Source organism: Natrix helvetica, assembly GCF_964273705.1.
Source record: "Natrix helvetica genome assembly, chromosome: 1".
In the NCBI taxonomy this organism is placed as follows: Eukaryota; Metazoa; Chordata; class Lepidosauria; order Squamata; family Natricidae; genus Natrix; species Natrix helvetica.
The window spans coordinates 258517712-258544855 of NC_138548.1; the positions used below are offsets into that span (position 1 = coordinate 258517712).

General features: G+C 43.6%; 2 protein-coding genes across 4 annotated transcripts in view; one reads left to right on the forward strand and one right to left on the reverse strand.

Annotated features, from left to right (window-relative positions):
• Window positions 1-6996, forward strand: part of CAMSAP3 (calmodulin regulated spectrin associated protein family member 3) — a 38853-nt gene extending 31857 nt beyond the window's left edge. For all 3 annotated transcript variants that reach the window (XM_081938800.1, XM_081938801.1, XM_081938802.1), the window contains 6 exons: window positions 559-695; window positions 959-1185; window positions 3005-3101; window positions 3246-3364; window positions 3635-3753; window positions 5444-6996. In XM_081938800.1, coding sequence (XP_081794926.1) covers window positions 559-695; window positions 959-1185; window positions 3005-3101; window positions 3246-3364; window positions 3635-3753; window positions 5444-5752 — 1008 coding nt within the window. In that variant the 3' untranslated portion in view covers window positions 5753-6996. The remainder of the gene's footprint in view (window positions 1-558; window positions 696-958; window positions 1186-3004; window positions 3102-3245; window positions 3365-3634; window positions 3754-5443) is intronic.
• Window positions 5976-27144, reverse strand: part of XAB2 (XPA binding protein 2) — a 26566-nt gene continuing 5397 nt past the window's right edge. Inside the window, exons 5-19 of the mRNA XM_081938803.1 lie at window positions 25033-25167; window positions 24713-24877; window positions 21264-21408; window positions 20662-20813; window positions 20118-20237; window positions 19692-19823; window positions 19202-19333; window positions 17775-17888; window positions 16944-17106; window positions 16113-16303; window positions 12207-12329; window positions 11333-11504; window positions 11100-11226; window positions 8440-8549; window positions 5976-8303 (exon numbers count right to left, since the gene is read on the reverse strand). Of these exons, the coding sequence (XP_081794929.1) occupies window positions 8242-8303; window positions 8440-8549; window positions 11100-11226; window positions 11333-11504; window positions 12207-12329; window positions 16113-16303; window positions 16944-17106; window positions 17775-17888; window positions 19202-19333; window positions 19692-19823; window positions 20118-20237; window positions 20662-20813; window positions 21264-21408; window positions 24713-24877; window positions 25033-25167 (2043 nt within the window). The 3' untranslated portion in view covers window positions 5976-8241. The remainder of the gene's footprint in view (window positions 8304-8439; window positions 8550-11099; window positions 11227-11332; window positions 11505-12206; window positions 12330-16112; window positions 16304-16943; window positions 17107-17774; window positions 17889-19201; window positions 19334-19691; window positions 19824-20117; window positions 20238-20661; window positions 20814-21263; window positions 21409-24712; window positions 24878-25032; window positions 25168-27144) is intronic.

The window sequence follows — 27144 nt, forward strand, 5'->3', positions numbered from 1 at the left end:
GTAACTCCTGTTTGAGAAACAATAGAACATGAGAAAAATGTTTTCAGAGGGTTTTTTTCTGTTCTGCCACTGGCCAACCTAAATCCTAGCAGTCGCAACAGCTTCAGTAGCTGTTCTCTAGTCATCAGGACACATTTCTGTGGCATCTAGAATTGGAACTAGTTGTATATCTCATGTTATGAATGCTGGAGATTAAAGATCCTGAAGTCATGTGTGTGCTAATATTTGTTGCAACTGAATCCTGTTTACTGACTTCTATTTGCACTGCCACTTTCAAAATATGATAGTAAGCCGGCGACCCACTGACATAATCCTAGAGGTAGCACCCAGTCTCATTGGTTTCAAATATAATTTGGTTGAAGTCTGCTACAAGCAGAACACGAAACTGGCATGAGTAGGCAAAAGGGAAGTGCTCAAGTCCTCCAAGATATGCGGGAGATTATTGTCAGAGTCTCCAATCTGAGGGAGGAGAGGACAAGAGTGAACTAACTCTTTTGGAATTCAAAACTGATGCTGATCCATTAGGGTTACTCAGCTGGCATGTTTTTTTTCACACAGGATGAGGATAAGGCCGAAGAGGAAATGGCACAGAAACGAGCCACTTTCTTAGAGAGACAGCAGCGGCGAAGTGAGGAGGCACGGCGCAGAAAACAATGGCAGGAGGCAGAGAAGGAACAGAAGAAAGAGGAAGCCAAGTAAGATGGGATGAGCCATCATATTGTTGTGTCTATACTTGCCATTCTGCCCAGTGGCATGGGAGCTGCTTTGACGTAGTGAGGTATCACCTATCATATGCATGCGACTATTAGAACCAAGCAAATGGTGCCAAATTGCACATATCTTTTCAACCTGGCCAATTAACAGCGGGGTGCGAGAGAGTCATACAATTTTGATAGTTGGATGGATAGAGCCAATTGATTAATATCCCCTGTGGATTTCTGACTATTTTTTTTTCCAGGGTTCAAACAGATGAGCGGGCCCGAGTAGAGGAAGAAGTTGGGCCGAGGCGTGGCGACTTCACTCGCCAAGAGTACCAGAGGCGTCATCAACTCAAACTGATGGAAGATCTAGATAAAGTGCTGCGTCAGAAGCCCACAACCGTTCGTGCCCTAAAGAAAGGACGGCCTAAAACAGTCTTTTGTGATGATTCTGCCCTTGCCCGCAGCCCTATCAAAGGACTCCTTGGTAAGAGTTATGACAAGAGGGAGGAAGGGCAGGAAAAGCAGTCCAGTTTCATCAAGACAGGGAAAAGTCCGTGGTTTCTCCAGAGAATTGAGACTGAAGGGTCCTCTGGAGCGTGAGGAGGGGCTTTCAAAGGCTGTGATTACCGTATTTTTCAGAGTATAAGACTCACTGGTGTATTACACGCACCAAGATTTTGAAGAGGCAAATTAAAAAAAATGTTTTTGCACTCTGCAGACCTCCCCAAAACAGCCTGTTTTTTATGAAAACAGGCCCGTTTTTGTTAAAAAAGGGGCATACATATTCTTTAGGAGGCTTGTAGAGTGCTCCTGGGGGTTGGGGCAAAAATGAGCAAAAAATGGCCCATTTGTTTGCAAAAAGGGCCCATTTTCTGTCAAAAAAAGGCATGCATAGCCTTTAGGAGGCTTGTAGAGTGCTCCTAGGGGTTGGGGGGGAGGGGGCGAAAACAAGCAAAAAACGCCCCATTTTTTGCTAATTTCTGCCCTCCCCAACCCCCAGGAGCACTCTGGAAGCATCCTAAAGGCTATGCACGGCCATTTTTGCAAAGGGGCGGGGTTTCGGGAGGCCAAAAACGCTGTATTCAGTGCATAAGACGCACCCAGATTTTCACCCTCTTTTCTGAGGGAAAAAGGTGCATCTTATACTCAGAAAAATATGGTATATTGATCCATCATGATGTCATCATGTGCCTGTATGCCTATCCCTTAGTCCCCGAGATAAAAATGAATTATCAAAGGTGATGGTTTTAGCTGGTTCTCCCTCTGCCTGACCTGGCTAGGTTAATCTCTTGTGAGGCTTTAGGGATTTCCAGATGATTGTTACTAGTTAAGGTTCAGGCGAAAACCCTTATAATAATTACACTTCTGGATTTCATTACTTTCACCAAACTGTTTTTATTGAGACCTGATCTTACTAACCAGTGGTGAAATGCAATTTTTTTTTTACCACCGGTTCTGTGGGTTTGACTTGGTGGGCGTGGTAGGGGAACGATACTGCAAAATCTCCATTCCCTCCCCACTCTGGGGCCAGCCAGAGGTGGTATTTGCCAGTTCTCTGAACTACTCAAAATTTCTGCTACTGGTTCTCCAGAACCTGCTAAATTTCACCCCTGTTACTAACCCAATTTGGTACATTCTGGACTTTCTTTAACTGCGGCATAGATAGCTGGTGGTCTTAGAGGTGGGATTAATATAATTTCTGAACATAGATTGTCAGACAATTTTCAACACATGCATCAATCCTCTGGAGAAGTAGTTTGGGAAAGGGAAGTGGGTTTCTTGTTTATCAGTTTGATAATACTTGGCTCCATTCTCTCTTTTAGAATCATGTCTTGCCTTCATGGTATCCGCTACAGTGGTGTCTTGTTTGTTTTTGAGTGCAGCACTGGTTATTATTTTAAAATTCTCGGTGACTTAGATCAGAAGGCTTGTGGGATTGTCTGCTAGGGTGACATTATGCCATCCTTTCAGATGAGATTTTAACCCAGGTCCGCCATTATCGCAACACACAAATGATTTTTTTTTTAATAGAGATGCTATGAAGCAGTCAGTTGGGCTCTACTGACAATGGAGGATATTTCTCTTTTAAAGCAAGCATTTGATTCTTTAGCTGCTTAATTGCATGCGATTGTTAGTTTTGACTTAGTACCTTTGGAAGTTGCTTTGTTGATTCCCCACCCCCACCCCCACCCCAAGAAACAAAAATCAAGGTCTGCCGAACTCTCAAAATGAATGAGCTTCTTTCTTAGTATTATAAATGAGAGGCTACTATACCAGCTCCTATTGGTATCCATTTTTCTTAGGCTCCAAGCTCAGCAAAGTCTACTCTCAGTCTACTCTCTCTCTTTCGACCGTGGCCAATGATCCGGGAAACTCCCTCTTCGTCAAGAGAGCTTCGCGGTGAGTAGGCATTGCTTCTCTATATGGCTGGCAATTGGGTGAGGAAGATTTAGACCTGGGAGCCATATCCAAGGAAATGCACCTGTGTACAAGCGATTGAAGTTCTCTTAAATCCAGGGTTAAATATATTGATCTGTTCCCCAGAGCTGCATCACCTTCTGGGCCAATGTCTCCTAATCGATTGCTGCCAAATCAGAACCGGGAACGTGATTGGGAAAATGCATCAACGGCCTCCTCACCAGCTTCCATTCCAGAATATACTGGTAAAATCATATTCTGCTGTTCCACAGATCATAACTTTCCTCTCCTGGCATGGCAGAGGGTGGTTGTCTAGAACATACACACACACACACTTCCAGGTGTCCCATCTTGAAGTGGCCTTGGCTATGCGTAAGGCCCTTCCGGTTCCATCTTCTTTCACTGCAAAGCATTTATGAATGCTTTTTTTTTTGGGGGGGGGGGGGAGTCTGCTTTCCTTCAGAAGGGGAGAAATGTAACCTATCTTCTAGGCTAACTTCATTGTATTTCTGCAGGGCCCAAGCTCTACAAGGAGCCCAGTGCCAAGTCCAATAAATACATCATCCATAATGCATTGTCTCACTGCTGCCTCGCTGGCAAGGTCAATGAACCCCAGAAAATCCGTATCTTGGAGGTAAGTCAAGACATGGTGAAAATGAGCCATGGGAAAGATAGTCCTTCTTTCTTGAAATGGGCACAGCATGCAGATGTTGGTATCAAATCTAAGAGTAATTGCCTTAAAAAGTTGGGACAATTGTGGCTGCAGCTGTACATCCATAGCTTTGGAGCTACAGGTAGTCCTGGGTAGTCCACTCACTCAGCAACTGTTTGGTTACCACAGCACTGAACATCTGGTCCTCAAAGTTCTGGCCATTTCAGCATCTCCATGGTGTCATGATCCCAATCCGGGCAACTGGCTTGCACTTATGACAGTTGCAGAGTCCCATAATCACATGATTGCTATTTGCAACTTTTTCTGCCAACTTCCCTCAAATAAAAGAAATGAGAAAGCTGGCTAGGAAGGTCATAAGTTGCTCTTAAGTCGTCCCAATGTGCAACAACTATCACAAACCTCATTGAGGCACACCAGTTCCTTGTGTACCCTCCTCTGTCTGGAAGCAGCCATCACAGGCCTTGTACTTGAGCCTCACCAGCCCCTCACACACCTTCCCCTGCTCAAGAGCAGCCAATTTAGGCCTTGCCCCTCGTATAACACACTAGTCCCTCGTGACCTCTCCCTCACTTGGCAACAACCACTTACATGCCTGTGAGCCTACTTCCAACTTCCTGGACTTTGGATTTCCTGCTGGTTTACCCATTGACTTAGTTGTTGGAAGCTATGAGGGTGTTGTAAAGAGGTCCTTGCTTAACAACCCGTGAACCTCGTTTAACAATGGCAATAGAGGCTGCTTGGATTGCCATTGCTACATGATGCAGATACTATACATGTCATGCTTTATGATTGCATCACTTAGCAATTGAAATTCTGCTTCCAATTATGATTAACTGGGGAAATACAAATATATCTGTATGTATATTTGTATTGGCTTAATTTAGTAGGCTGGGTGCTTCTTCGTAAGCAGATTTTCCCTCTGGTGTTCTTAAATATATAATAACCAGGTCTGAATTATTGAGATGTACTAGCATGGTATGGGTAGGCAACTTGATCTTGGACTACATTTCCCATACTCTTTGGCTAGTGACCATGCTGACAGTATGAAACATCTGAAGAGCTCCCAAGATTTAAGGTTTACTGCAGTTACAGAATAAACAGAAAGCCCTAGCTACATTCTTTAGTTTTGATGAAAGGGAGAAATACTAGCAACTCAAATCATTAAGAAATCATTAAGTAAATGGCTGAGCTTTACTGTTGAAAAGTTATTTTAATAGGTACAAGATGTTAATATAGAACAAGATCAGTCTTTTCTCTTTGTGGGAAAAAGTAAATAATAGGGCATTTAGTACTGCTCTCCTAATTTGATTTGACAAGCATCCATAATTTAGAATGGAACCTTCTGGTTCTTCAGTAAACTTTTAGGAACTAGCAATAGCCCTTAGACCTACATGCCAGTGTTTTATAGCCCTCTTTAAGCGGTTTACAGAATCAGCATATTTCCCCACAACAATCTGGGTCCTCATTTTATCCACCTCAGAAAGCTGGAAGGCTGAGTCAATCTTGAGCCGGTCAGAATCGAACTGATGAGTCAGCAGAGTTAGCCTGCAATACTGCATTCTAACCATTGTGTCACTATGGCTATTGTTTTGTGTTTTATACTTTGGCCTTACCTAATCTTTTGATTATGTTTCTTTCCTCTCAATTTTAGGAAGTTGAAAAGAGCAAAGCGAACCACTTCCTCATTCTCTTCCGTGATTCAAGTTGCCAGTTCCGGGCGCTCTACACCTTGTCTGGGGAAACAGATGAATTGACACGTTTAGCAGGCTACGGGCCCCGCAACATTACCTTGCCCATGATTGAAGGCATCTACAAGTATAGCTCTGACCGCAAGCGTTTCACTCAGATTCCCAGCAAGACCATGTCCATGAGTGTGGACGCCTTCACTATCCAGGGCCATCTCTGGCAGACCAAGAAGCCAGGCACCCCCAAGAAGCCAAGCACACCAAAAGAGCTGTGACCTGAAGAACCTGGCGTTACTCCTACTCTCTGCCTAGATTTAGATCTACGACACCTAACGGCTGGCCATCCGTGATGGATGACTTGAGTTGACGAGGCTGTGAGGCATGGGTCTGAGACTCTAGTCCTGGGCCAGCACTATCTCTGGCTGGATCAGAGTTATCTGGGAAATTCTTCTGGTGCCTGCTGTGAAGATGAGACTACTATTGGCTGCTTTGGGTTGAGGGGCGGTATGGTGTTGGAAGGCTAGGTTCTGTGTAACCTGCAAATCCCGTAAGCTAAAGTCTCAAAGAGTTGCCATAATAACACTGCCCTAAATAAGGGTTTGCTTCTTGCCTCTAACCACTACCTGAATGTTAATGTGCGGCCAGAAGGAAGAGTCTATTTTTCAGACTCCTTGTTTGCTTGGAAGATTCTACGTTGGTTTTTTTTTCATTTCTTGGGTCTCCCTGTTTATACTTATATATACTATACATATTATATATATATATGAGCTATTTAATGATTTTTCAATTATTTGTATATAAAAAAGAACAAATTTGGAACAGCGGGTAGGGTTAATTTGTATATGAAGTTGGCATGGTGGAGGTAGTACAGAGCAAGGTATGTATGTATGTATGATCATTCCTTTTTCCACTGAACACCTCCCTTTTGTCTACTCCCTTATTTACAAGGGCTATTGGGTGTACAGCTGAGAAAGAGCTGTTAATGGGATCTCTTTTCAGCAGCTGCTATCATTTACATGTTGAGAAGCTGGTGGCTGCTACAGTCATAGAGCAGGTCTCTGTGTACCCCCGAGTTGAACTGCCAAAAGAAAACTCCAACCCCTTTAGGGAGGAGTGTGGTCCATCTTCCTTTTTTCTCTCTTTCCTCCTTCCTCTCTCCAAACCCTGTTTACCTGCTTCCAAGGCTGTGAGGCTGGGTATGCAGCCCTCCCCAAGAGATAGAGGAGCCTGGGCACAGAATGTTAAGTAGCCCTTGATGATTGGAGCCTCATTTGCTACCCAACCTTTATGCCTCGGATAGAAGTCGCTTGCAAAGCAGAGTAAGGGGAAGTTGTGAGGGAGCCAGTCCCATTCAGCTTGGATGCTTCACTCTGATCCTGTCTTGTTCAACCTTATTCTGGTCTCTTGTGGTTGACTGAGCGTCATGTAGGTGTCTGGGGGTATAGGGCAGGGTTGAGTTGATGTAAAAAAGTGGGTTGGGATTTTTGTCCTTCCCACTTAATAAAGTAACTTAAATGAGCTCTTTACTGGTCATGACTTGGTGAATGTTTGAATCTTGAAGCCTGTACCCCTGATAAGCAGGCGAAGCGTCCTTGCTCCTGTGCAACACTAGTAGACACTGAAATTAGAAATTGAATGCCACAGAGTTCTGAAAGGGGCTCATTCATTCCTACTTTCCATAATATGTGGTAGAATCGTTTAGAATGAATACTATCCCTTGATTATTTTAAGTAAAAAATGCAGGCATACAGGGAGGCTGCTGAAATCTACCTAAGCGGAGGAAAAATGCAGATGTCTTGTGTTCAAATGAGGAGCTCAAGATGGGATTAGCTCCTATTGTCTTGCATCTTAAGAAACTCCTGCCAGGATTTGTTAGTGGAATTGAAAGCTATTCTGTGCTCTATGGATTTATCCACTTTTTCCTACTTGTTCAAATGCATTTAAAGCCATAAGGGAGACATACTCTTTCAATTTTCTAACGTCAAAGCTAATATATAATTAGTTACAATTTGTTCCTGGCAAATAAATATAAAAATGAGATGGAGAGAAGGCTTAACTTCTATTTCTCCTCTGCCTGACCATACTGGCTTTGAATTCTGGGGGATTTAGTTTCAGCATCTTGAAGACTCCAAATTAAAGAATTCCACTTTAAGGAAAGCTATATCATTTAAGAAAATCTGTAGCCTTGGTTTTGTATTGCAAAAAAAAAAATGTTTAAATCTGCAGTTCTTAAAGGTTTATAAAAATATAGGAACATTCATTTTAAAAGTTCATTTCTATGAATGAAGGCTAATTTTACACAGTAAACAATTATTTCACCTTGGAGCACTTATATACATTAAGCTCCCCTCTCCCCTTGTCTCCATAATTGCCTTGTTTGTAATTTAAGATTTCAGCCCAGGCAATAATAAAGCTTTTAGTGATAATGAAGTTGGTTAAGAATAGATATTACCATATTTCCAGAAAGATAAGCCTGAGTTTAAGAAAACTCCCCATGAAGAAATAAGTGTCTGCATTCATTACCATCCTTTCTGCAAATCTTCCATTTTAAATGTAAATTATTTGGGAGAAACGTTGCCCTTCCTGTTGGTTAAACACAATACAACTATCAACAGCATTTTATAAATCGCTTGTTCTCTATTATGTTGAGTTGCCAAGAAGAACAGCAGCTTAGAAGATCACAAAGAAAAGGATTTACACACTGGTTAACCAGGAAGGTGTTGTCTCTACTCCATCTTAAAGCAGTTCATTAATAACAAATAGTTCAATCATCTTTAAGGCCACCAAACACAGCAGAGGGGACGGTCTTCTGTTCCAGCTGCACCTCTGTAAAAGAAGAATTAGAATGGTTAATATAGAGACCAAGCATATATTTGGCTTTTCAGAAACAGAACTCCTATTCACCAAAGTCAACAGCCATAGTACCAGAAGAATGCTGCTGCATTACCATCCTCCCTCTTACCATCAGGCTCATTGTCTTCACTCTCATCGCTTTCATCCAAATCGATGTCTATCTCGTCAGGATTGGCTCGCTTGGAAAGTTCAGCCAATTCACTGCGGGAAGCATCACTCCTGAAAAGAAGCAAGGGAAGAAGAGTGAACTTGACAGCAGGATTTCCAATCAGAACTGTCTTGTACTTACCCATCCCTAAGAAAAGGAGCTGCCTATCCTTTTGCCCTGGCTTTATGTTTTCAAAAAAACATATTTAAAAGTTTGACATTTGTACAGCTAAAGCAGACATAGCCATCCTGTCGTATACATTTTCTAATATGGAAAGAGTGAATTCATATCTAAACATTTTCAAAGCACCCAGTAATCTTCACTGCCTGGAAGAACCAGCTTCACCTCTCTGTTTAGCTATGGTGATTACAACTTGCCTTTTGGAAAGCGATTCTCTCAGTCTAGGCCAGGGGTGTCAAACTCAATTTGAGGGCTGCATCAGGGCTGTCGTTGGCCTCGGGGCGGACCAGCTGGGTGTGGCCAACTGGGTGGGCGTGACCAGCTTGATGCCACTCCCTGAACTGCTGGATTGTTTTTGGGTACACTGGCCTGATCTTTCCTCCTTGCACTGGGTAGACCAGGAGAGCCCTGGGGGCCAGATCCGACCACATTGTGGGCCAGATGTGGTCCACCAGCCTTGAGTTTGGCACCCCTGTCTAGGCTACTTTGGTAGAGTTACTGAGGTAAGGAGGAAGATAACTTTTTCTTCCAAAGAAGTTTCTAAGTATGAACGTGGCAAGAGTTTGCCAGAGGCCAAGAAGAGAAGAAACTAAACTGGAAATTGCAATGAAGAAAACAAGGAAAGATAAAAAAACTCAGGAGCTTAACAAAAACTTTAGACAACTGTTAGAAAAGACAAGTAGTAATATTATAATAACATTTATAAGGGCATTGAGGATGAAAACACATTGACGATGGAAAACCAAGGAAATGTTCAAAATGTCTCTGAACTCGGAATAAGATCCCAACCTCAAATTGATATGCTAAAGGAACTCCATGGACAGATAGTAACCGATTTAAAGGAGATCAAAAGAAGATGGAAGGAGTACTACACTGAAACATTGCACAGAAGGGGTGGTCAGCATCCATATACCGTAAAAGATATTCCCTACTTACAAGAACCTCTACGACTAGAAGTTAATTATTGTCAAATTGGAAGACTACAGAAACTGACGGAACACCTACAGAAATACACCGCGCAACAGAAGAAGAATCAGTCAAGGTTCTAACCAAGCTATGCCAGCAAATCTGGAGAATAATATGAGGACCAAGAGATTTGAAGAGGACGATTTCCATTCCAGTTCCCGAAAAAGGGGATTTGATGGAATGTGCAAAGTATCATAGAACACCCTTCATTATACATGCTAACAAAATAATGCTCAGGATCAGAGTTCTACATGGGAAAAAATAATGCCGGATTTGGAGTTAACTTTAGAAAAAGCTGAATAATAGGAGACATTACAGCTGATGCAAGTTGGATAATTGGGAAAACCAAAGAATACCTGCAAAGAAATCAGTACCGGTAGTCCTTGCTTACCAACTGCCTCATTTAGTGACTGTTAGAAGTTATGACTGCGACCTTTTATATTTCCGATCATCAGTGTCCCACAGCCATGTGATTGCCACTCAGATGCTTTGCGATCGGCACACATTCGCAACCGTCACAGCATCTCACAGCAACATGATTACCATTTGCCTGTTTCCCAACCGGCTTGCAACAAGCAGTTAATGGGAGATGCAGACGTGAAATCACAAGTTGTGGCCATGTAATGCCTCACTTAAGTCCAATTCTCCTGCCTTCTCTTTTACAGCCCGAAAAATAGAAAGGGCCCGTTCTGAGACTCTTGCCCAGCCCATCATCATTCAGCTGCAGGCTATGCTGTCTCTTATCTGATCATTCCCGAGGCAGCATCTCTATACTCTGTCACCCAGGATCTTTCTCACATACTGTTACATTATTTGAAGGTGGACCTCTCTGGAAAAAGCTGTAATACTGGGAAAGGTGGAAGGAAAGAGACCAGCAGACAACTGGAGAGAGTCAGTAACAACGGCATTTGGGTGCACTGGTGGAAGACCCGAAGCATCCCATTAGGGACAGCATCATGGAGAAAATCTTATGTGTATGGCCACTAAAAGTTGACATCATCTCGATGGCACATAGTCACGTTAGTAGTCAATGAGATCAGAAAGCCAAATAGTACTCTCTGCTGGGTTCCCAATGCATCATAAATCATTCAGACCACACTGTACAAAAAGTGCCAAAACTGTAAATGCAAAGCAGGCTATCCTTGGCAATACTTCAGTGTCATTTTTCCCTGGAAAAATGCATTTGATAGCTTGAAAGCTGAAATAGCTGTTTGGTAGAAAATTGTGTTAGTTTCTCAAGGCAACACCACAGTCCTGTTCTCATTCTAGACACGCTAGCAGCTAAGGCACTATCTATTCAACTGTTTCTTCCTGATTTTTGATGGGTTAGAATAATATACATTGTCTTGAGTTTCTGAATACAAATCAAGGAATCGGTCACATTTTTCCCATCATGTTTTGGGGATGATGTTATGAATCCAAATAGTCTTCATGGGGGGGGGGGGGGACAAGTAGCCTACTTATGGTACTCTCACCTGACAAACAAGATCTTCTCCTTAGCTCGAGGCTGATCTCTTTCTGCTTCGGCTGCCAGGTGTTCTGCTCGCTGCTCTAAGAGCTTCATGTCATCCATGCCGCTTTGTCCTGGTGCCAAGTCAGACACTGAAACAAGACAATGTTAAAGAGGAAGAGCAGGAGGGGACAGGAAGGGGTTAGAAGGGAACAGGAGATGTAGCTCATCTCTGTCTTAAGAGAAGGCAAGAAGTACCTGTGCCTGTGGCATTGCTGTAAACCTTTAGCATCTGAGAAGCCATGAAGTTAACCTGAGTATTGTAAGTAGCCTGTACACTTCGCTTAATGCGCAGCATTTCTCGGATAGTGTCTTCGTTCCCATGCCGAATCTCGAATTCTTTCCATGTCTGCCAGAAGTTGGCTGTAGTCTGGGAAGGGAAACCAAAAAGACCGTTGAGAAAGAGATGGTGGCAAAATTCAACGGAATTTTGATTCAAAGACTGCTGTTTCCTCTGAGCTTTCTGATATAAAAAAGGGATTTAATGAGGTTAAGAGGACAGAGGTCAACTATTATTGCACTCTCTATCTTCTGCATCAGGAATGGGCAGTCATAAACAATAGAGATATATTTATTGCATAAACAAAACAAACACACACACAAACACACCTTTATTTGTCCATCAATGGTTGCAGATGGAAGAATCTATCCTTAGTTTTTCCAGAACTGCATATAAGATTGTCCTATCATAATATATATACAGTGGTACTCTGGTACTCAACTACTTTGAAACTCATCAATTTTGGTATTCAATGCATTTTGATGTGAAAATTTTGTCCCGGTATTTATCGTTTGTTTGGCACTTAACACACAGGCTAGAACTTATGGGTGTCGGCTGCCTTGTGACTCACTACATTTTTCCTTATGGGAAAAATGTGTTTGGTCCTCATCGTGCCTCTTGGCACCAATTAGCAATGAGTGCCAAGGTACCACTTAATTTTGAACTGAGCAGGAAGTGATCATCTCTACTCTTTTGGCAAAATGAATAGCTGCTTCCTTCCTCCTCCCAACTTAAGTATTGCCACAAGCAGACAGTACGCTAGTTCTCTAGTACACAGAAAAAGCCACTTACTCGAGGGTCACACATCTGTGAACAATAGGAATAGATTGCCCGAGCTCGGTCTATTTCACCCAATTTGCATTCCATATCAGCAAAGCGCAGGCACATGTCCTGAGCGTGTTCATCTGATAGCACCTGAAAAAAGTAGGGATATTTCAATGTACCATGCCCTTCAATACTTCAGCTTCTAGGTGTCAGACCTGGAAGCCTCGGAGTCTTCTTTCGTTGGGGGTGTTACTTGGAACCCTGACATTAGGGTGGTATGAACTAATAATCTAGAGCTAAGTATAGCATGTAAGGATTACGATTACCCCGAAGGCTTTCAGAATATTTCAGCAATTGGAATAGCTGAACTGATCTAGGACTTTTGTACCAGGAAAATAAAACCAATTTGAACAATGTGGAAAAGTCTGTGGCTATATGGATGCCACAGCCAAAGAGATAAATGCCGATGCAACTAGAAAAGGATGAGAGGTAGCTGGATTTAGTGGGAAGAATTCTTCTGGGCATCGGACAACAGACTCTGCAGAAAAGGATTAACTTTTCTTTAGGTGAAAAAAAAACAAAACCAGCAAAGCTTTTCTGATCTTTATGGAGGAACCACTCTGCAGGCAAAGGAACTAACTTCATTCATAGGAGATCTTACATCTATAAAGTCTTTGAAACCAAAACTCCATTCAGTCAGCAAAAACATAATCCTCAACTATGAGGTTAACTTTCTTCCTCAACTGCAAATTCTTCGCTCTTTGTGTTGGTGAGACTGTTGTCCACAGGCCAGAAGAGCATCTGAACAGCAAGTCCAAAAGATATTCATAGTCTCCAATGTTATGGCGTCAGGAGTAGTATTTCCTAAGGTGGGCCTATAAGTGTTATAATACTTTCTCCAATCAATCAAAAGTCTCATCTGAGAAAGCTTTTGGAAATCTGCCTGAGGCAAGTTATATGTGCTAATACAATACAATCTTAGTCAGCACCTCAATGGAGGAGCCTCAGACCCGCTTAATTTGGGCTCCTGGTTTGTATACATAAGAGACTGCTGGGTTTTTGGTTTCAGTGAATCCCAAGTATCCTGCAAATATTTAACGTGCTGAATATTTTGCTAGTGTTGGATGTATTTGGGATACAATTGGGCAACACAATCACTTAGGAATAAAGTTACAATGCTGATGTGGGAAAACGCACAAACCTTGCAACAATGTCTACAGCTCCTCCGCTTTCCTGGCTGACATAGCTACCAAGAACAGTGCCTTCTAAGCGAATATTTCAGCTGGAATCTAAATAATAGGTCTGAACAAAGAGTACTTACTCTAAATCAATTGTAGCTCAAGAGATTCCCTGACTATCTTCCCCTCATTAAGGGCTTGCATATGGTGATCTATTCATGGTTACCTACTCCAGTTTAAGGATCTTTACCACTTTTGTCCAGTAATACTGTGCAAACTTTTAATGTGAAATCTAAGCTAGCTAGCTGTGCATCCCCTCTAAAGTTCTTCTTCCTCCTCCTCTTATTCCACAAAGAGCTGCATGTCCGATGGGGCCAGTGCCATTCTCCCTGCAGAATCTGTAGGATGAGCAAGGTCACAAAATAAGTGAAATGATGCATCTGACTTTTATGGAGGCTGCTGTCTGGGCCCTGGTGCTTCTTGAAGCTATTTTTTCCCCTATGCTTTTTTGACTCATTATGATAGTGGCTTTCTTTTATTTTCCTCCTGCAGTGTGAGGTGGGAGAAAAGAGACAAAGATATTGAGGGCCAGATGGAAAAAGAAATTTGTGATGAAGTAGATGCCAGAGCAAGACTCCAGAGAGACAAAAGATTCCTCTCTGTTTTGCCCAGGAACTCTTCTCCTTTAATTGTTAAATGACTAGGCTCATAGATATTACATGTTGCCCACTTTCTTGGCTGGAACTAGCAAGTCTGGCATCTTTCTTGGTGCCTGGCTTCTATCAGGAGCTATAGTGTTCTCTTTCAGGTCCCTTTAGTGCAGTGCTTCTCAATTATTTTCTGTCATGCCCCCCCTAGGAAGAAGAAAACATTTCGCGCGCCCCCCCCCCGCGCGACTGTAAATAGTATAATTTGTCTATAAAATTGTTATAAGTACACCTCTGCATAACATAGCACACCGGTCTTTCCTCGTCTCCCACCGTAGTCACATGCTTTCTTTCCTCTTTCCCTCTTACTTGTCTATCCTTCCTTCCACCCTCCCTTCCTCCTTCCCTTCCTTCCTGCCTCCCTTCCAGTTCCCTCCTTCCTCTTTCCCCCTGCCTGCCTGCCTTCTTTCCTCTTTCCCTATCCTCCTATCCTTCCTTTCTCCCTCCCTCCTTCCCTGCCTCCCTTCCAGTTCCATTCTTCCCTCCTTCCTTCTGCCTCCTTCCTGCCTGCTTGCCTTCTTTCCTCTTTCCCTCTTGCTTGTCTATCCTTACTCCCTCCTCCCTTTCTTCCCTCCCTCCCTGCCAGCAGCTTCTCCAGCATCCCAGCTGGAAGCAGCAGCACAACAGTCGCCGTTACCAGGGGCGAAGGGGTGGCGGTGGCAAGATCGGGCGACCGCCGCCCCTTTGTCCCTTCCCCAACAGCGGCTGTTGCGCTTCCGCTTCCAGACGGAATCCTGGCGGTGGAGCTGCTGGCGGGGAGGCGAGCTACCTGCATAAAGACGCCGCCGAGGGCATGGCAGAATATATCCCGGCTTGAAGTGGCAGCGCTGGGGACTGCTCAGAGACTCATCAGAGCCGCGGGCTGGAGCTGTGCAAAAAGTCTGCTTGGGCTGGGGGGGGGGAGGGAGGGAAGCCTGGGACAGCCATGCTTCCCTCCCTCCCACCCCCGCCCGAGCAGGCTTCTTGCACAGCTCCAGCCTGCGGCTCCAATGAAAATCCACAGTCCGAAGTGCTGCCACTTCCAGGCGGGATATATTATGCCTCGCCCACGCCGCCGCCGTTGCACCCAGATGGAAAGGGAGCCTTCGCGCCCCCCTTTACGGAGCCTCGCGCCCCCCCAGGGGGGCGCGCCCCACTATTTGAGAACCGCTGCTTTAGTGGGAGAATTAAAACTATCTGAGCACCTAAGATAGAGTATCTCTCTTTCTTTTATAACCAAAGTGGCAGGTGCAAAAGGGGCTGAGGATTCCCATATTTGGGTCTTTATGTCCTCCTGATAGACTACTACAGATAGTGGATTCCCTTTGTACCTCTGCTGTTTTATCTCCTGTGAACAGAACGAAAAGCTATGGGCAGAGTCTATCAATCTATTGCAACACCCCACTTTCCCTCTTCTGGAACTGCTTGTGAAATTCCTCTTTTGGACTGATCGGGAGAGGGCAGGATGCTATGCTGTTCTCTGGCTTCCCTGACACTCTTCTGTTATCACAAAGTACAACAAAGCTGCCAGTGCTGTACGGATGCTGTTGCAGACACTAGGGATTAACACACTGGCTGGTTGTAGTCTTAGAGGCATATCAGTTGTTCTAGAAATTCACACTTGTCCTTGAGCACCTGACCATGAATTGGGATAGAAGCTTTCACCATTGTTGGATTTCTATCTTTTATCCTGATGGCTGGTTTCTTTCTTTTGCTTTTTTAATTTTTCTTTTCTTGCCAGTCAGCTCCAGAAGGACTGGAGGACTGTTTCCTGCTTGACCTAGTCAAGAATAAAAGTCATCTTCTCCAAGGGAGCAGGCAGTTCTTCCTGGCCTTTCTGATCAACTCAACAAAAATCATTCCTTTCCTCTAGGTTTCATTTGATAACTATGACCTCAGGATACCTGCGGATTTATATAGGAGGAAGCAAGCCAAGATGCACATGCTCTAACAAGTGACCCACGTTTTTAATTGTGGTTGGCCAGCTAGAATAGATAAAGCCATGTCATTCTATGAAGGAAGCTGAATCATATTGGTTTGGAAGGGAAATTGAGAGAGCATAAACTAACCTCAATCGCCTTCTCATAGATGCTACGGGTGTGGGTGACGCCATAAATTTCAGCTGCTCTCTTGATGTAGATGTTGTACATATCATGCTGCTCTGAAGGCAGCACAGCCTGGGTAGCTCGCTCATATACTGCCATGGCATGGCGGGCCAGCCCATATTCCTCCTCCAGCCTGGCATATAAGAGATAGATGGCTGCAAAAGGAAAGAAAATCAGAGGCAGATTTCGTCTCCCTTCAATTTCAGGTCCACGTTTTTCATATCCAGACTTATTAGCACGCTTGTTATCAAAAAGCACTCAAATAAGTCCGTGCTGAGAATTTGCCTGCTCGGATTCATCTTGCTCTTCTCCACTAAATGATGAAGAAATGAAGAGAAGTTCTAGGTTTCTGCAGATTCTCAGTCATCCAAATCACAGTTGTCCCAACGTTGCTTTTTCAAAAGGCAACTGGACTTTTTGGGGGGGTCTTTGTTTCACATGTCCTCCAAGAAGCTTCTTCAGTTCTGAAGAACTGAACTAAAGAAGCTTCTTGGGTGAAACCGAAATGTCTTCAAGCAAAAACCAAGTCCAGTTGCCTTTTGAAAAAGCAATGTTGGGAAGAGAAGTTCTCTTTACCCAATTTCGAATGAAAAAGGCACTTTGGAGTCCTCAAGATCCTTCTCAGGCCAATAAAGCAAGTCCATCCATACGGATTATTGGGTAGGCTAGGAGATTTGGTACAATCAACTGTTCCCCAGAAGACATGTTCCATCCAACCTTTCTTATAATTAGAATCTGACTGAATAGGAAGAGTTTATGACTCAACTTTTTGCTAGAGAGACATTTAATACATACTCTTTGCAAATTTCTGGGGACAGCCATCCAGGGCCTGCTCAAAAAGATCCCGAGCACGCTCCAACTTCTTGCCACCATAGCGGTCAATGAATTTGGTTAGATAGGTGTTCCAGATATCATAAACATTTGGCCACTTAAACAAGGAGATGCCTCTCTCATATGCCTGCCAAAATGAACAGAAAGAACAAACCAAACGTTCAGATGGCTTTGCAGAAGGCTCTGCCCTCTTCCCCACTCACTTAAATACCATATGGGACTGTCATCCCTTGACTATACTGATTCACATTTTAAGGAACAATTTTCTTCCTGCAAATTGCTAACCAACCCAAAACCACTTTAATCGGAGATCCTAGGACCCTTCTCCTGTATTCGACTGCTAGTGCTACCTTAGTTATGTTTCTGTTCAACGTTTTCCAATTAAACAAGAAAAACCTGATTGCCATTTCAGAAGAAAGCCAACAAACTTTTTGGATAATTATAAACAATTATAAAGGACAACAAAGATGTATGGCAATTATAGTGCAAAATATTTACTCCCCTCCCTCCCCCCATAGCTGTCCCTACACCTAAGCTTACAGTTTGCTCTGAAACACAGAACATCTCAAGGTAGAGTGTACTGGCTAGTTTGTTCAGAGTTTTGAGAAAGAGAGAGATTCAATGCAGTAATTATCCTTTGCAACGTACTGTACATAACAAGATCTTAGTGTACTGCAGCTGGTTCGGAGTTCTCTTCTGTACTACCACCTGTAACATGCAGTGTTCCAGGTTCAATGATTTCTACACTGATAGAGACCCAGATGGCAGAAGGCAGCATTGATGAAACCAACTCACCTTGAAGCTCTCTTCAAAATATTTGTGTTCCTCCAGGAACAGACCATAGTTAATGATGATTTGTGGGGTGGCAATGCGAAGGTCCAAAATGCGATCATATACAGCCTTAGTAGACTAGAAATGGGAAAGCAAAAAAAACCTTCAATACTAGGCTGGACCAGAACCCCAATCACAGGCACAGAATCTTATTACTCACTCCCCAACCATGTCCAGATCGAGAGGAAACACTTAAATTTGAGATTGAATGGCTTTTGTAGTGTAACCTACTGCCTCCCACCCCAACCCCTAAGCTGGTCAAATCAGGTGCTGTCACACTCTCTATCAGTAACATGACAGATGTTAAATGAATAGAAATACAGCAATGCACTTATAGGAGACTGTTATTACCATTCTTCTTTAGCTACTCAGGGGAAGGAACAGATGGTTATGCCACTAATTTTGTCCTGGCCCTACGGCTTCAATAGATTATTTCCAAGCCAAACTCATGAAATAGGAGGGAAAGGATGCTCGGATTCCTTAAAGAGGAAGAGCAAAAAAAGAAAAAAAGACTATTTTAGTTTGGATGCCTTCCTATTCACTTGGGAGAAGGGCGGCATATAAATCTAATAAATCCAATCCAAATCCAAGGGTAAGAAATACCTCGATTTGATTCTAAGGGGGGAATATTGTTTTTAAAACATTTCCTCTGTGCTTGGTTACAGGACTTTGTCCAATCTCATCAGGTCTGAAGAGACAAAAAGGGGAAGCTTCTTCTAGATGCCAAGCTGAGGCTAATAAATCTCTGCCTGGCAAGATGGCCCATCATAAAAATTGCCAGGAGAAAGGTAAGAATGGCAGCGAACCAAGACCACTGTCAGGCCTGCAAATATATTCCTCTTTGGGATCTTTGGCCTGCCACACTTTCTATTATTTTCCTATACTGTTTCATTAGTGTAGTAATTGGGAGGGGGAATAGAAAGGAGTAGAATTGTGGAATGTGTTGTTGTCATTCTTTTCTGGAAGCCCAAGGTCATCTTTTGTCTCTGCACCTCTGCACCTGACCGGAAGCAGCTGGGTGGAGATGCCAGCGTGGAAGAAGAAGATTGGGCCATGTGATGGATTTATGGGTGTGGGGTTAGATCAGGGATGTCCAAACTTGGGAACTTTAAGACTTGTGGACTTCAACTCCCAGAATTCCCCAGCCAGCATGGCTGGCTGGGGAATTCTGGGAGTTGAAGTCCACAAGTCTTAAAGTTCCCAAGTTTGGACACCCCTGGGTTAGATCATGAACTTTCAACTGGGTGGAATCCCAGGAAGCTCTTCAGATTTGGGATTTACACAGTCTGATGCCAACATGTCTGTCTTATTAATTTGGAACTTTAAGGATAGCTCTGTCTTGGATTCTGATTTAATTCTGCATGATATTTGGAACGCTGACAACCACTTACTTTGAAAGTGCCAAGACTTTCTTCCAAGTCAGCCAGCATGGACCAAACCTTGAGGGACTTATATACACGGTTCTGCACAGGCTCTGTGGAATCAAAATATTCGGCTTTCTTAGCTGGGATAGCTGTAGCTTTCTGGAAGGAGAAAAAAAATGACAATGAGAACAGAGAAAGTAGAACCCTTGGAGCAAGTAGGTTAAGAATTGGGTTCCCATACAGTATATACACATACACGTAGCTTTGTTGTATGCAAAAGGAATCCTGACTTTCTTCAGCCTTCTTTAACTGACCCCAAGCCCCTCTTATTGTGGAGTAAAAAGACTCTCTGTCAGCTTCCCAACAAGCAGATTCTTGGTCCACAATATCCAGGAAGATAGAGAGAGACTATAGAGACCATCTGTTCAAACCTAATCATTTGGGAAACGATTAGTTCCGCAAGTTTGATTATAAGACTCCAAAATGGCCTCTCCCTGTTCGTTTGGCTTCTTCTCACCCTCAGGATTCGCAGGGCTTGATCGTAGTTCTCATGCCGCAGCTCCATCTCACCATACTCGCACCAGACGCTGGCCAGTTCATCCACCTGCTTAAAGTTCACCTTAGTGGCCTTTTCAAAAATTGTTCTGGCCTGGTATAAGACAGAGAGAGAAAAAAAAAATCAGAGGAAAAGCTAGAAGAAAAAGAAAAACACCTCACCATGTCTTCTCTTTGGGCTCTAGTCTGTAATGCACCTGAAAAAAACCCTCCCCAAATTGCTTTGTGCATCACCTCAGAAACCCTACAATCTCCAAGTACCCATTTGGAATGTTTCTATTCGTTGATTGTGGAAAAACCCATAATTTAACTCTTCAGACAGCAGCTAGGAAAGAGAAGCAGGAAATAGGCTAGAGCAGTGCTTGCCTCTGCCCAGTGCATCACTCACGTCTTCGATCTGTCCATTTGTCTCATAGAACTTGGCAAAAGAAACCCACAACGTCTGTGTCTTTCCGGTGGCTTTAAATGGGTCAACAGTCTGCACGGCTTCTGTGTACGTGTTGATGATCTGGAAGGAGTAAAAAGGTAAGTCAGAAAGGAGTAAGTCATGATTGGAAGGTTCCTTTCTTGCTTGCTTCATGCTTGGCTGAGATACCGCGAAACATAAAGCTGAGCAGGTGAGAAGAAAAAAATCTTTGCGTTAACTCAGCCTCATTAAAAGACAGAGTTTTCTTTTAGCTACTTCGAGATGCAAGTACATGAAAAGAAGCCCCGATATCTCCTATTTTCCCAGACTGACCTAACCTCCAAGGGCTCTCAAACTGCTGATTGATTCAAGTTAACTGCTTGAAAGGTATTTCCATGAGCTCCAGATCCAGAATGTTACTGTTATCTAACATAAAATCCAATATTTAATAAACGGGAACGGTGTTGTAGGCAACTGGCTTGGGAACGTGACAGCTCTAGCCATTCAGAAAGGAACGTTCTCCTACCTCCCACGGCTTGCCTTCATACAGCTTCACCCTCTTGTGCCACTCATGGACATTGTGAGGATTCTGGCGCAGGAGGACACTGTTGAGAAGCAGAGGCCGCCGTGTGATCAGCTGCTCAAAGCGTGCCAGACGCAGTTCCAGATCTACATCATCTGTTTTCCAAACAGAGAAACAGCAGAAATGAAATTATACTTTTCCAAAAGCATGGGAAGAATAAGAAAAGGAAGAGTTGTGCAGCCTATAATTAATGTATGGGATGGATAAAAAGAGAGAAGCCGTTTTCTGTTAACATTGAGGTATTGTCTGTAATAAAACACAGGGAAAACAATCCAGCATTATGTAAAGATCCAAGATAGAGATGGACAGAATGTGGCCATCTACGAGTTGGAGAACTCTAACATCATCCATCAGCTCTAGCTAGCAGAGCCAATGGTGAAGGATGACAAAATGAAGGAGGATTGTAAGACCAAGCAATCTGGGAAGTCCTGATTGGTAAAAGTCGGAAAGCTTTAGAAGACTCAAAAGCTGTGTTACTTTCTCCCTTAGATCCAGCTTAGAGAGAAGGAGTAACATTTGCTTTCTTCTGGCTAAGCTGCTCTTACCATCCTCCTCACGTCCCATTTCAGAGTTGGTCTCCATCTTGGCAGCAATCATGCTCTCCTCAAACTGGGCGTAGCTGTCAAACACTTGAGTGAAATCCCGTACCGTCATCACTGTCTGAATAGCTTCTTCATACACATCGCGAGCCTAAGACAGAGACAATAGTCACCGAAGCTGTTCCAGAACACAGCTTGCTTGGCCTCTCTTCTTCAGCCACCTGGCGGTTTGCACCTCTCTTCAAAAGAGATTGGTTTTGTAAAAGCACAGCCCATCTCTCAGGACGCAATCCTTCTTTAGGAAAACCAGGTTCTCATTTATGTGGGAGCGCCCGGTCAGTTAAAAGGCAGAGCACTGGAATGAACGTGATCTAACAGGGAGAAAATCTTCCTCCTGAACTGTTCCAGTTGCTGCTAAGAAATTACACCTCCTACGTCAGCTCAAAGTGGTGGCTGAGAGGCTTAAACCTACTCCAAAAGCAAACTTCAGGCAACAGAAAATTGCACCCACAATTTGATTTTCCCGTCAAATCCAAAGTCCAATAACTAAGAGTATTTTTGGTTCGTATCTGAAAAAGAATCAAGTTTCAAGCTCATCCGACAGAGCCAAAGATAAGAAATGTCCAGCTTACTCTAGCTGTTTTCTTTGTCCATGGGCTAGCAAACAAAGGTTTCTTAAAATCTATCTGGCATTCCCTAAAGGCTAACCTGCAGTTATTGAGTGCTCTAATATTTTTTATCGATGAAAAGTGTACTACGGAAGCTAACACCGAATTCAAAGAGCCCCCGAGAGCATTTTCCTGCCCCGGCCTCTGAGAAGCTCATGATCCTGAAGTCCCATGAGAAGGACAAACCTAATAATATTGGCTGAATGTACCCTTTGGGCCTGAAACAGGCTAGGGATCTGATGGCATGTGTTTGGTTCTACAGATTTCCTATTCCAAGGATACTGCCCTTTCTCTCTCTCTTTGTGTGGGCAAAGAAAAGTTATTTTGAAATGAAGCCCAGAAGATGTACAGGGCCCACAATTGGCCTCTTCTTCTACTTTTCAGCCTCCTAAAACTAGCAAAGGCTGACAAGATTCTAAAAATGGAATATAAGTCACATGTACCCATGAACAATGAATACTTATTTATATCTTATCTTTATTATTTGTATAACTATCCCAAAGCAGTGAACACCCACAATGCTCCTTCCTCCTTCTATTTTCTCAGCAACAATCCAGTGAGGTGAGTTGAGTTGAAAGAGAATGACTGGCCCAAAGTCACCTAGCTGGCTTTCATTCCTAAGGCGGGACTCAAATTCACAGTCTCCTGGCTTCTAGCCTGATGCTCTAACCTTTAGACCAGTGTTTTTCAACCACTGTTCCGCGGCACACTAGTGTGCCGCGAGATGTTGCCTGGTGTGCCGTGGGAAAATCTTGAATCTTGAAGGGAAGAGGGAAGCCACCGGGGAAACTACGAATCCCAGCCTGCCGCAGCCTCCCCCCCCAGCCTGCCGCAGCCTCCCCCCCCAGCCTGCCTGGCCATCTTGGCACAGGGGAGCGATCCAGCAGCAGTGGGGAGAGGGGGGCGTCAGGGCGGCGGGAGGGGCAGGGAGGGACCGTGGCCAAGCGCCTCCGCCTTCTCGCCCGGGCAAGAGGCTTGCGGGGCTGATGACGGGAGGCGGGATCCGGAGGCTGGGCTGCCACCACTGCGGGGGCTGCTGTGGACGGAGCTCCGGTAAGCCGAGGCAGGCCCGCGACCACGCCTGAGGACGCCTTCGCTGTGGGCTGGAGCGCCCCGCAGGGGCTGGGGGCGGCGCTGCTCCATGGCGGTGGAGGGAGCCAGCGGCGGTCGAGCGACCTGGAGCCCCCGCCGGAGCTGGGCGGCCGATAAGCAGGTGAGCCCAACGCCAGGCAAACCGCACCCCCCCCACGCGCCCAGGTAACTGTCCCTGGCCGCCCCGCCCCCCCGTTTTGTATATATAGACTTTATATATAGTCAATATAGGCACAGAGTTAAATTTTTAAACATTTTCTAATGGTGGTGTGCCTCGTGATTTTTTTCATGAAACAAGTGTGCCTTTGCCTAAAAAGGTTGAAAAACACTGCTTTAGACAAACTGGTTCTCATGTGTCCTCCTCTGAACTCCCTAACCGTAACTCTTTGTAACAGTGTTACTGCCCTCCTCTGAAGGGGTAGGTAACCATTTTATGCTTCCTAACTAATAAGCAGGAAACAGTATTTGTTTCCCAGCTAAATTTCGAGGGCTGCAAAAGAGCAATAGCACTTAGACTTGTATACCACTTTATAGTGTTTTACAGTAGGGGGTCACCAACCTTTCTGACCTCAGGGGTCATTAAATTCAAATTTTAAATCCCGCGGACCACTAATATGATCTATCTAATGACCAGCTGGGTGGGCGTGGCTAGGGGGTCATGTGACTGGGTGGGCATGGCCAACTCGATGTCACTTATGTCAAGGGGCGCCTCGCCAACCTCTACTCGTCACTCCTCCCCTGCCTGCCCGGCCTTCTTAGGGCCCCAATAGGAAGCAGTTGTTGGAGCTAAGCAGCCATCACGAGAAAGAGTTGGGAAAATAGCTCAGTTCAAATTGGATCTGACCGAGGAGGAGGCTCAGCAGAAGCACCTCACTGGGGACTTCCAAGCAGAGGGAAGACCTGTAGCAAGGCCAGATCCTGGTGCTTGGGAAGCTCAGCAGGCTGAGATGGTCAGCCAATTCCAGGCCATGATGCAGTCCTACTGGAACAAGGTCCTCCGGCTCTTCCCTCCAGCCTTCACCCAAAGCCCTGCACCAGGAGACCGAAGCAGACCCCAAGACAGAATTTCTGCCCCCCCTTGCAACCCCCAAAAAAGACCCCGAAGGGGGAGGCTCTCTGCAGCAACACAAGCGTTCATTGCACGTATCTGGCCCAGGGTTGTAGTTTGAGGACCCCTGATTTAGTGCGATATAAAAAATGCAAATAATTTTTCTGGGGACCACCAAAATTTTCTTGCGGACCACCAGCGGTCCACGGACCACCAATTGGTGACCGCTGTTTTACAGCACTCTTTAAGCATTCAGCATATTGCCTCCAGAAATCTGGGTCCTCATTTACCGACCTCAGAAGGATGGAAGGCTGAATGATGCACAACTGAAAGGTTGATGGTGATGCACAATTGATTTTTCACCCCCAAATCTTTGGTCAGAGTTAAAAAAATATTAGACGTAACAGAAGTTCCTAACTAATAAGCAGGAAACAGTATTTTTACTGGCTGTACAAATTGACTTGCAGAATGCCAGATCCATTTCCAAAATAGCCTAAGATTTTCTCACTTTAGTAGGGTTAAATCAGGGGTACAAAACAATATGGTGGCTGTTTTCCGTCCAATCTATGCTTTGGGGAATTTCTTCCAGGGATGAGATTTTTAGCCTGTACCTTCGTATCATGCAGACCGCTGGATTCAGTGCCTACCTTCTCAAAATGGCCACTGCGGATGTAGTAATCTGCCAAAGAACACCACAGCTTGCCCAACTGGTCTGTGAAACGAGTCAGGCCACCTCGGATGATGGCCCCCACATTGAGTGACTTCACCTTGTCTGGATTTTGAGAGATGAGATCACAGAGCTCGTGCCATAACTGCAAAAGAAGCCCAAAGGGCCAAACAGTAAGAGGCAATAGAGAACTCGGAAAAGCTTCTGAGAGTCATAGGAAAAGCACGCAGGCTTAGACAAAGGAGATTTAATACGCAATTAAATGGATGGTAGAAACGACTGTCTACTACAGAAACCTACCTGATAATTGGATTTTCCCTCCTTGGAAACAAAACGCTCATCATTTACCACAGCTCCAAGACGGACAGCGGCTTCATCCAGACGGTCAATGGAGTGCAGGTACTCAATATATTCCTCTGCGTTCTCAGGGCTCAGCTGCAACATGAAAGAAACCATACCTATAAACCTCATATCAAAGGCTCAGAGCACCTAGCCTTTAAGAGAGTTTAGGATTACTTAGAGTGCTGATGGAAATGCTATTCTGAAGGCTAGTCGAGTGCAAGAACCAATCTGCATTCATCAGCCTACGTTAGATGAATATATTAAGCTGTTCAGTTTATGACAATTTTGCTTGGGAGAGAACATTGAGGAACAATTAAGCTGTACTTGGTCAATGTTATATAAGAGTTTGAAAACATAAAGGGGAGCAAAACTCAGCAACCCTAAACTTAAACTACTTCTGATTATTAATATATCTAATTATCACACTATTTCAGAAATGAAAGAACCCTGAAAGAATGCTCTACTGCGTGTCTGGAAAAAAATACCAATATAGGTTAAATGATAAGATACCTATGTGGGTAGTACCCAGACACACGACAGAGAATATAAGTATAGAACAAAAACAGGATGTAATTACATACAGAGAACTTCTTAATATAGAGAGAGGTGTACTACAGTTAAAGCCTCTGAATGTACTAAGAGAGGAAGGGGTAATTCAAACCTGGTTCCAGTATGGACAGTTACAAGCTAGATGGAAAAAAGACCAGACAATTGGTATGACGCAAAATGAGGATAGTCTGGTAAAACAAATTAGGGACCAGAGTCAAATGCACATAAAAAGGTTGTATAATACACTGACAGAAATAGATTCTGAAACAGAGTTAGTTAAAGATTGTATGATAAAATGGGCACAAAATTTCGAAGAGCAAATAATGATGGAAACATGGGAAAAGATTTGGGTAACAAATGTAAAATTTACACAAGCTCAGAATTTGAGAGATAATTTTTTATAAGATAATGTATAGATGGCATTTAGATCCCAAAAGATTATCTTGTATGTATCCGAATTTACAACATAAATGTTGGAGATGTGATTGTGCTGATGCTACGTATTACCATGTATGGTGGACTTGCAAAAAAGTCAAAGCATTTTGGATAAAAATATGGTGGGTTATTCAAAATATACTTAAAAAAGGATAAAGTTCACCCCCCAGCTGTTTTTGTTAGGCATAATTACAGACTGTACAGTTATAGAGACTAATTTGATTTTGAACTTAACGACGGCAGCAAGATTGTTGGTGGTGCAGTACTGGAAGAGGGAAGAATTGCCTACTATTCAAGAATGGACGCTAAAAGTAATAAATCTAGCAGAGATGGCCAAAATTACAGCATACTTGAAGGACCACTCAGATGAGAAATACAAGTTCGAATGGAAAAGATGGATTGACTATATTCAAAATAAATATCGGACTAAAAAATTTCAATTAGCTTATGAGTGAAGGAATAAGGAATGTTACAACTTATCTAAAGTTAGCATTAAAAAAGGGGAATTAAGGCACAGGAGGAGGTAGGATGTCGAATTCAGTTAGCTTATGTTAGCATATGATTGTTAAATGTGTATACCCTGTATTTTGCTCTGGGAGGTTGGGGGGAGGGAGGGTGGAGGGAGGGAAGGTGAGGGGGCAATATTTGTAAAATTTAATATTTGTAAAATTTTAATTAAAAAAAAAGAAATGAAAGAACCCAATCCCCTGATTTTCAGGGCCATGTGTCAACTATATCTTCTTTTTCCCCCTGTAAAATTAGCTTTATGCTTTGCGCCTGATTTTTCAGACTCCGCCTGACTTTTCTGCAATCACCATCCCTCAGTAAAAAGTTCCTTTTGAATTGTGTCTGATTTCAAGAGTTTTATTTCTTGGCAGAGGAGTTGAGGCAGGTTCTATTTGTCCACAAATCCTATGCCAATTAAGAAAGAACAGCCTTAGGAAAATGAGACTAGGACAAGACTGTAGTATTTCCTTAAATGCCTTAGCTCAGAAATCTTAAGTAATCTTTTGAGGTCTTTAACCAAGTTTTATCTTTAACTTGCACATGGGATCAGGTATATTCCATTATTCCCCAACTCTGGCA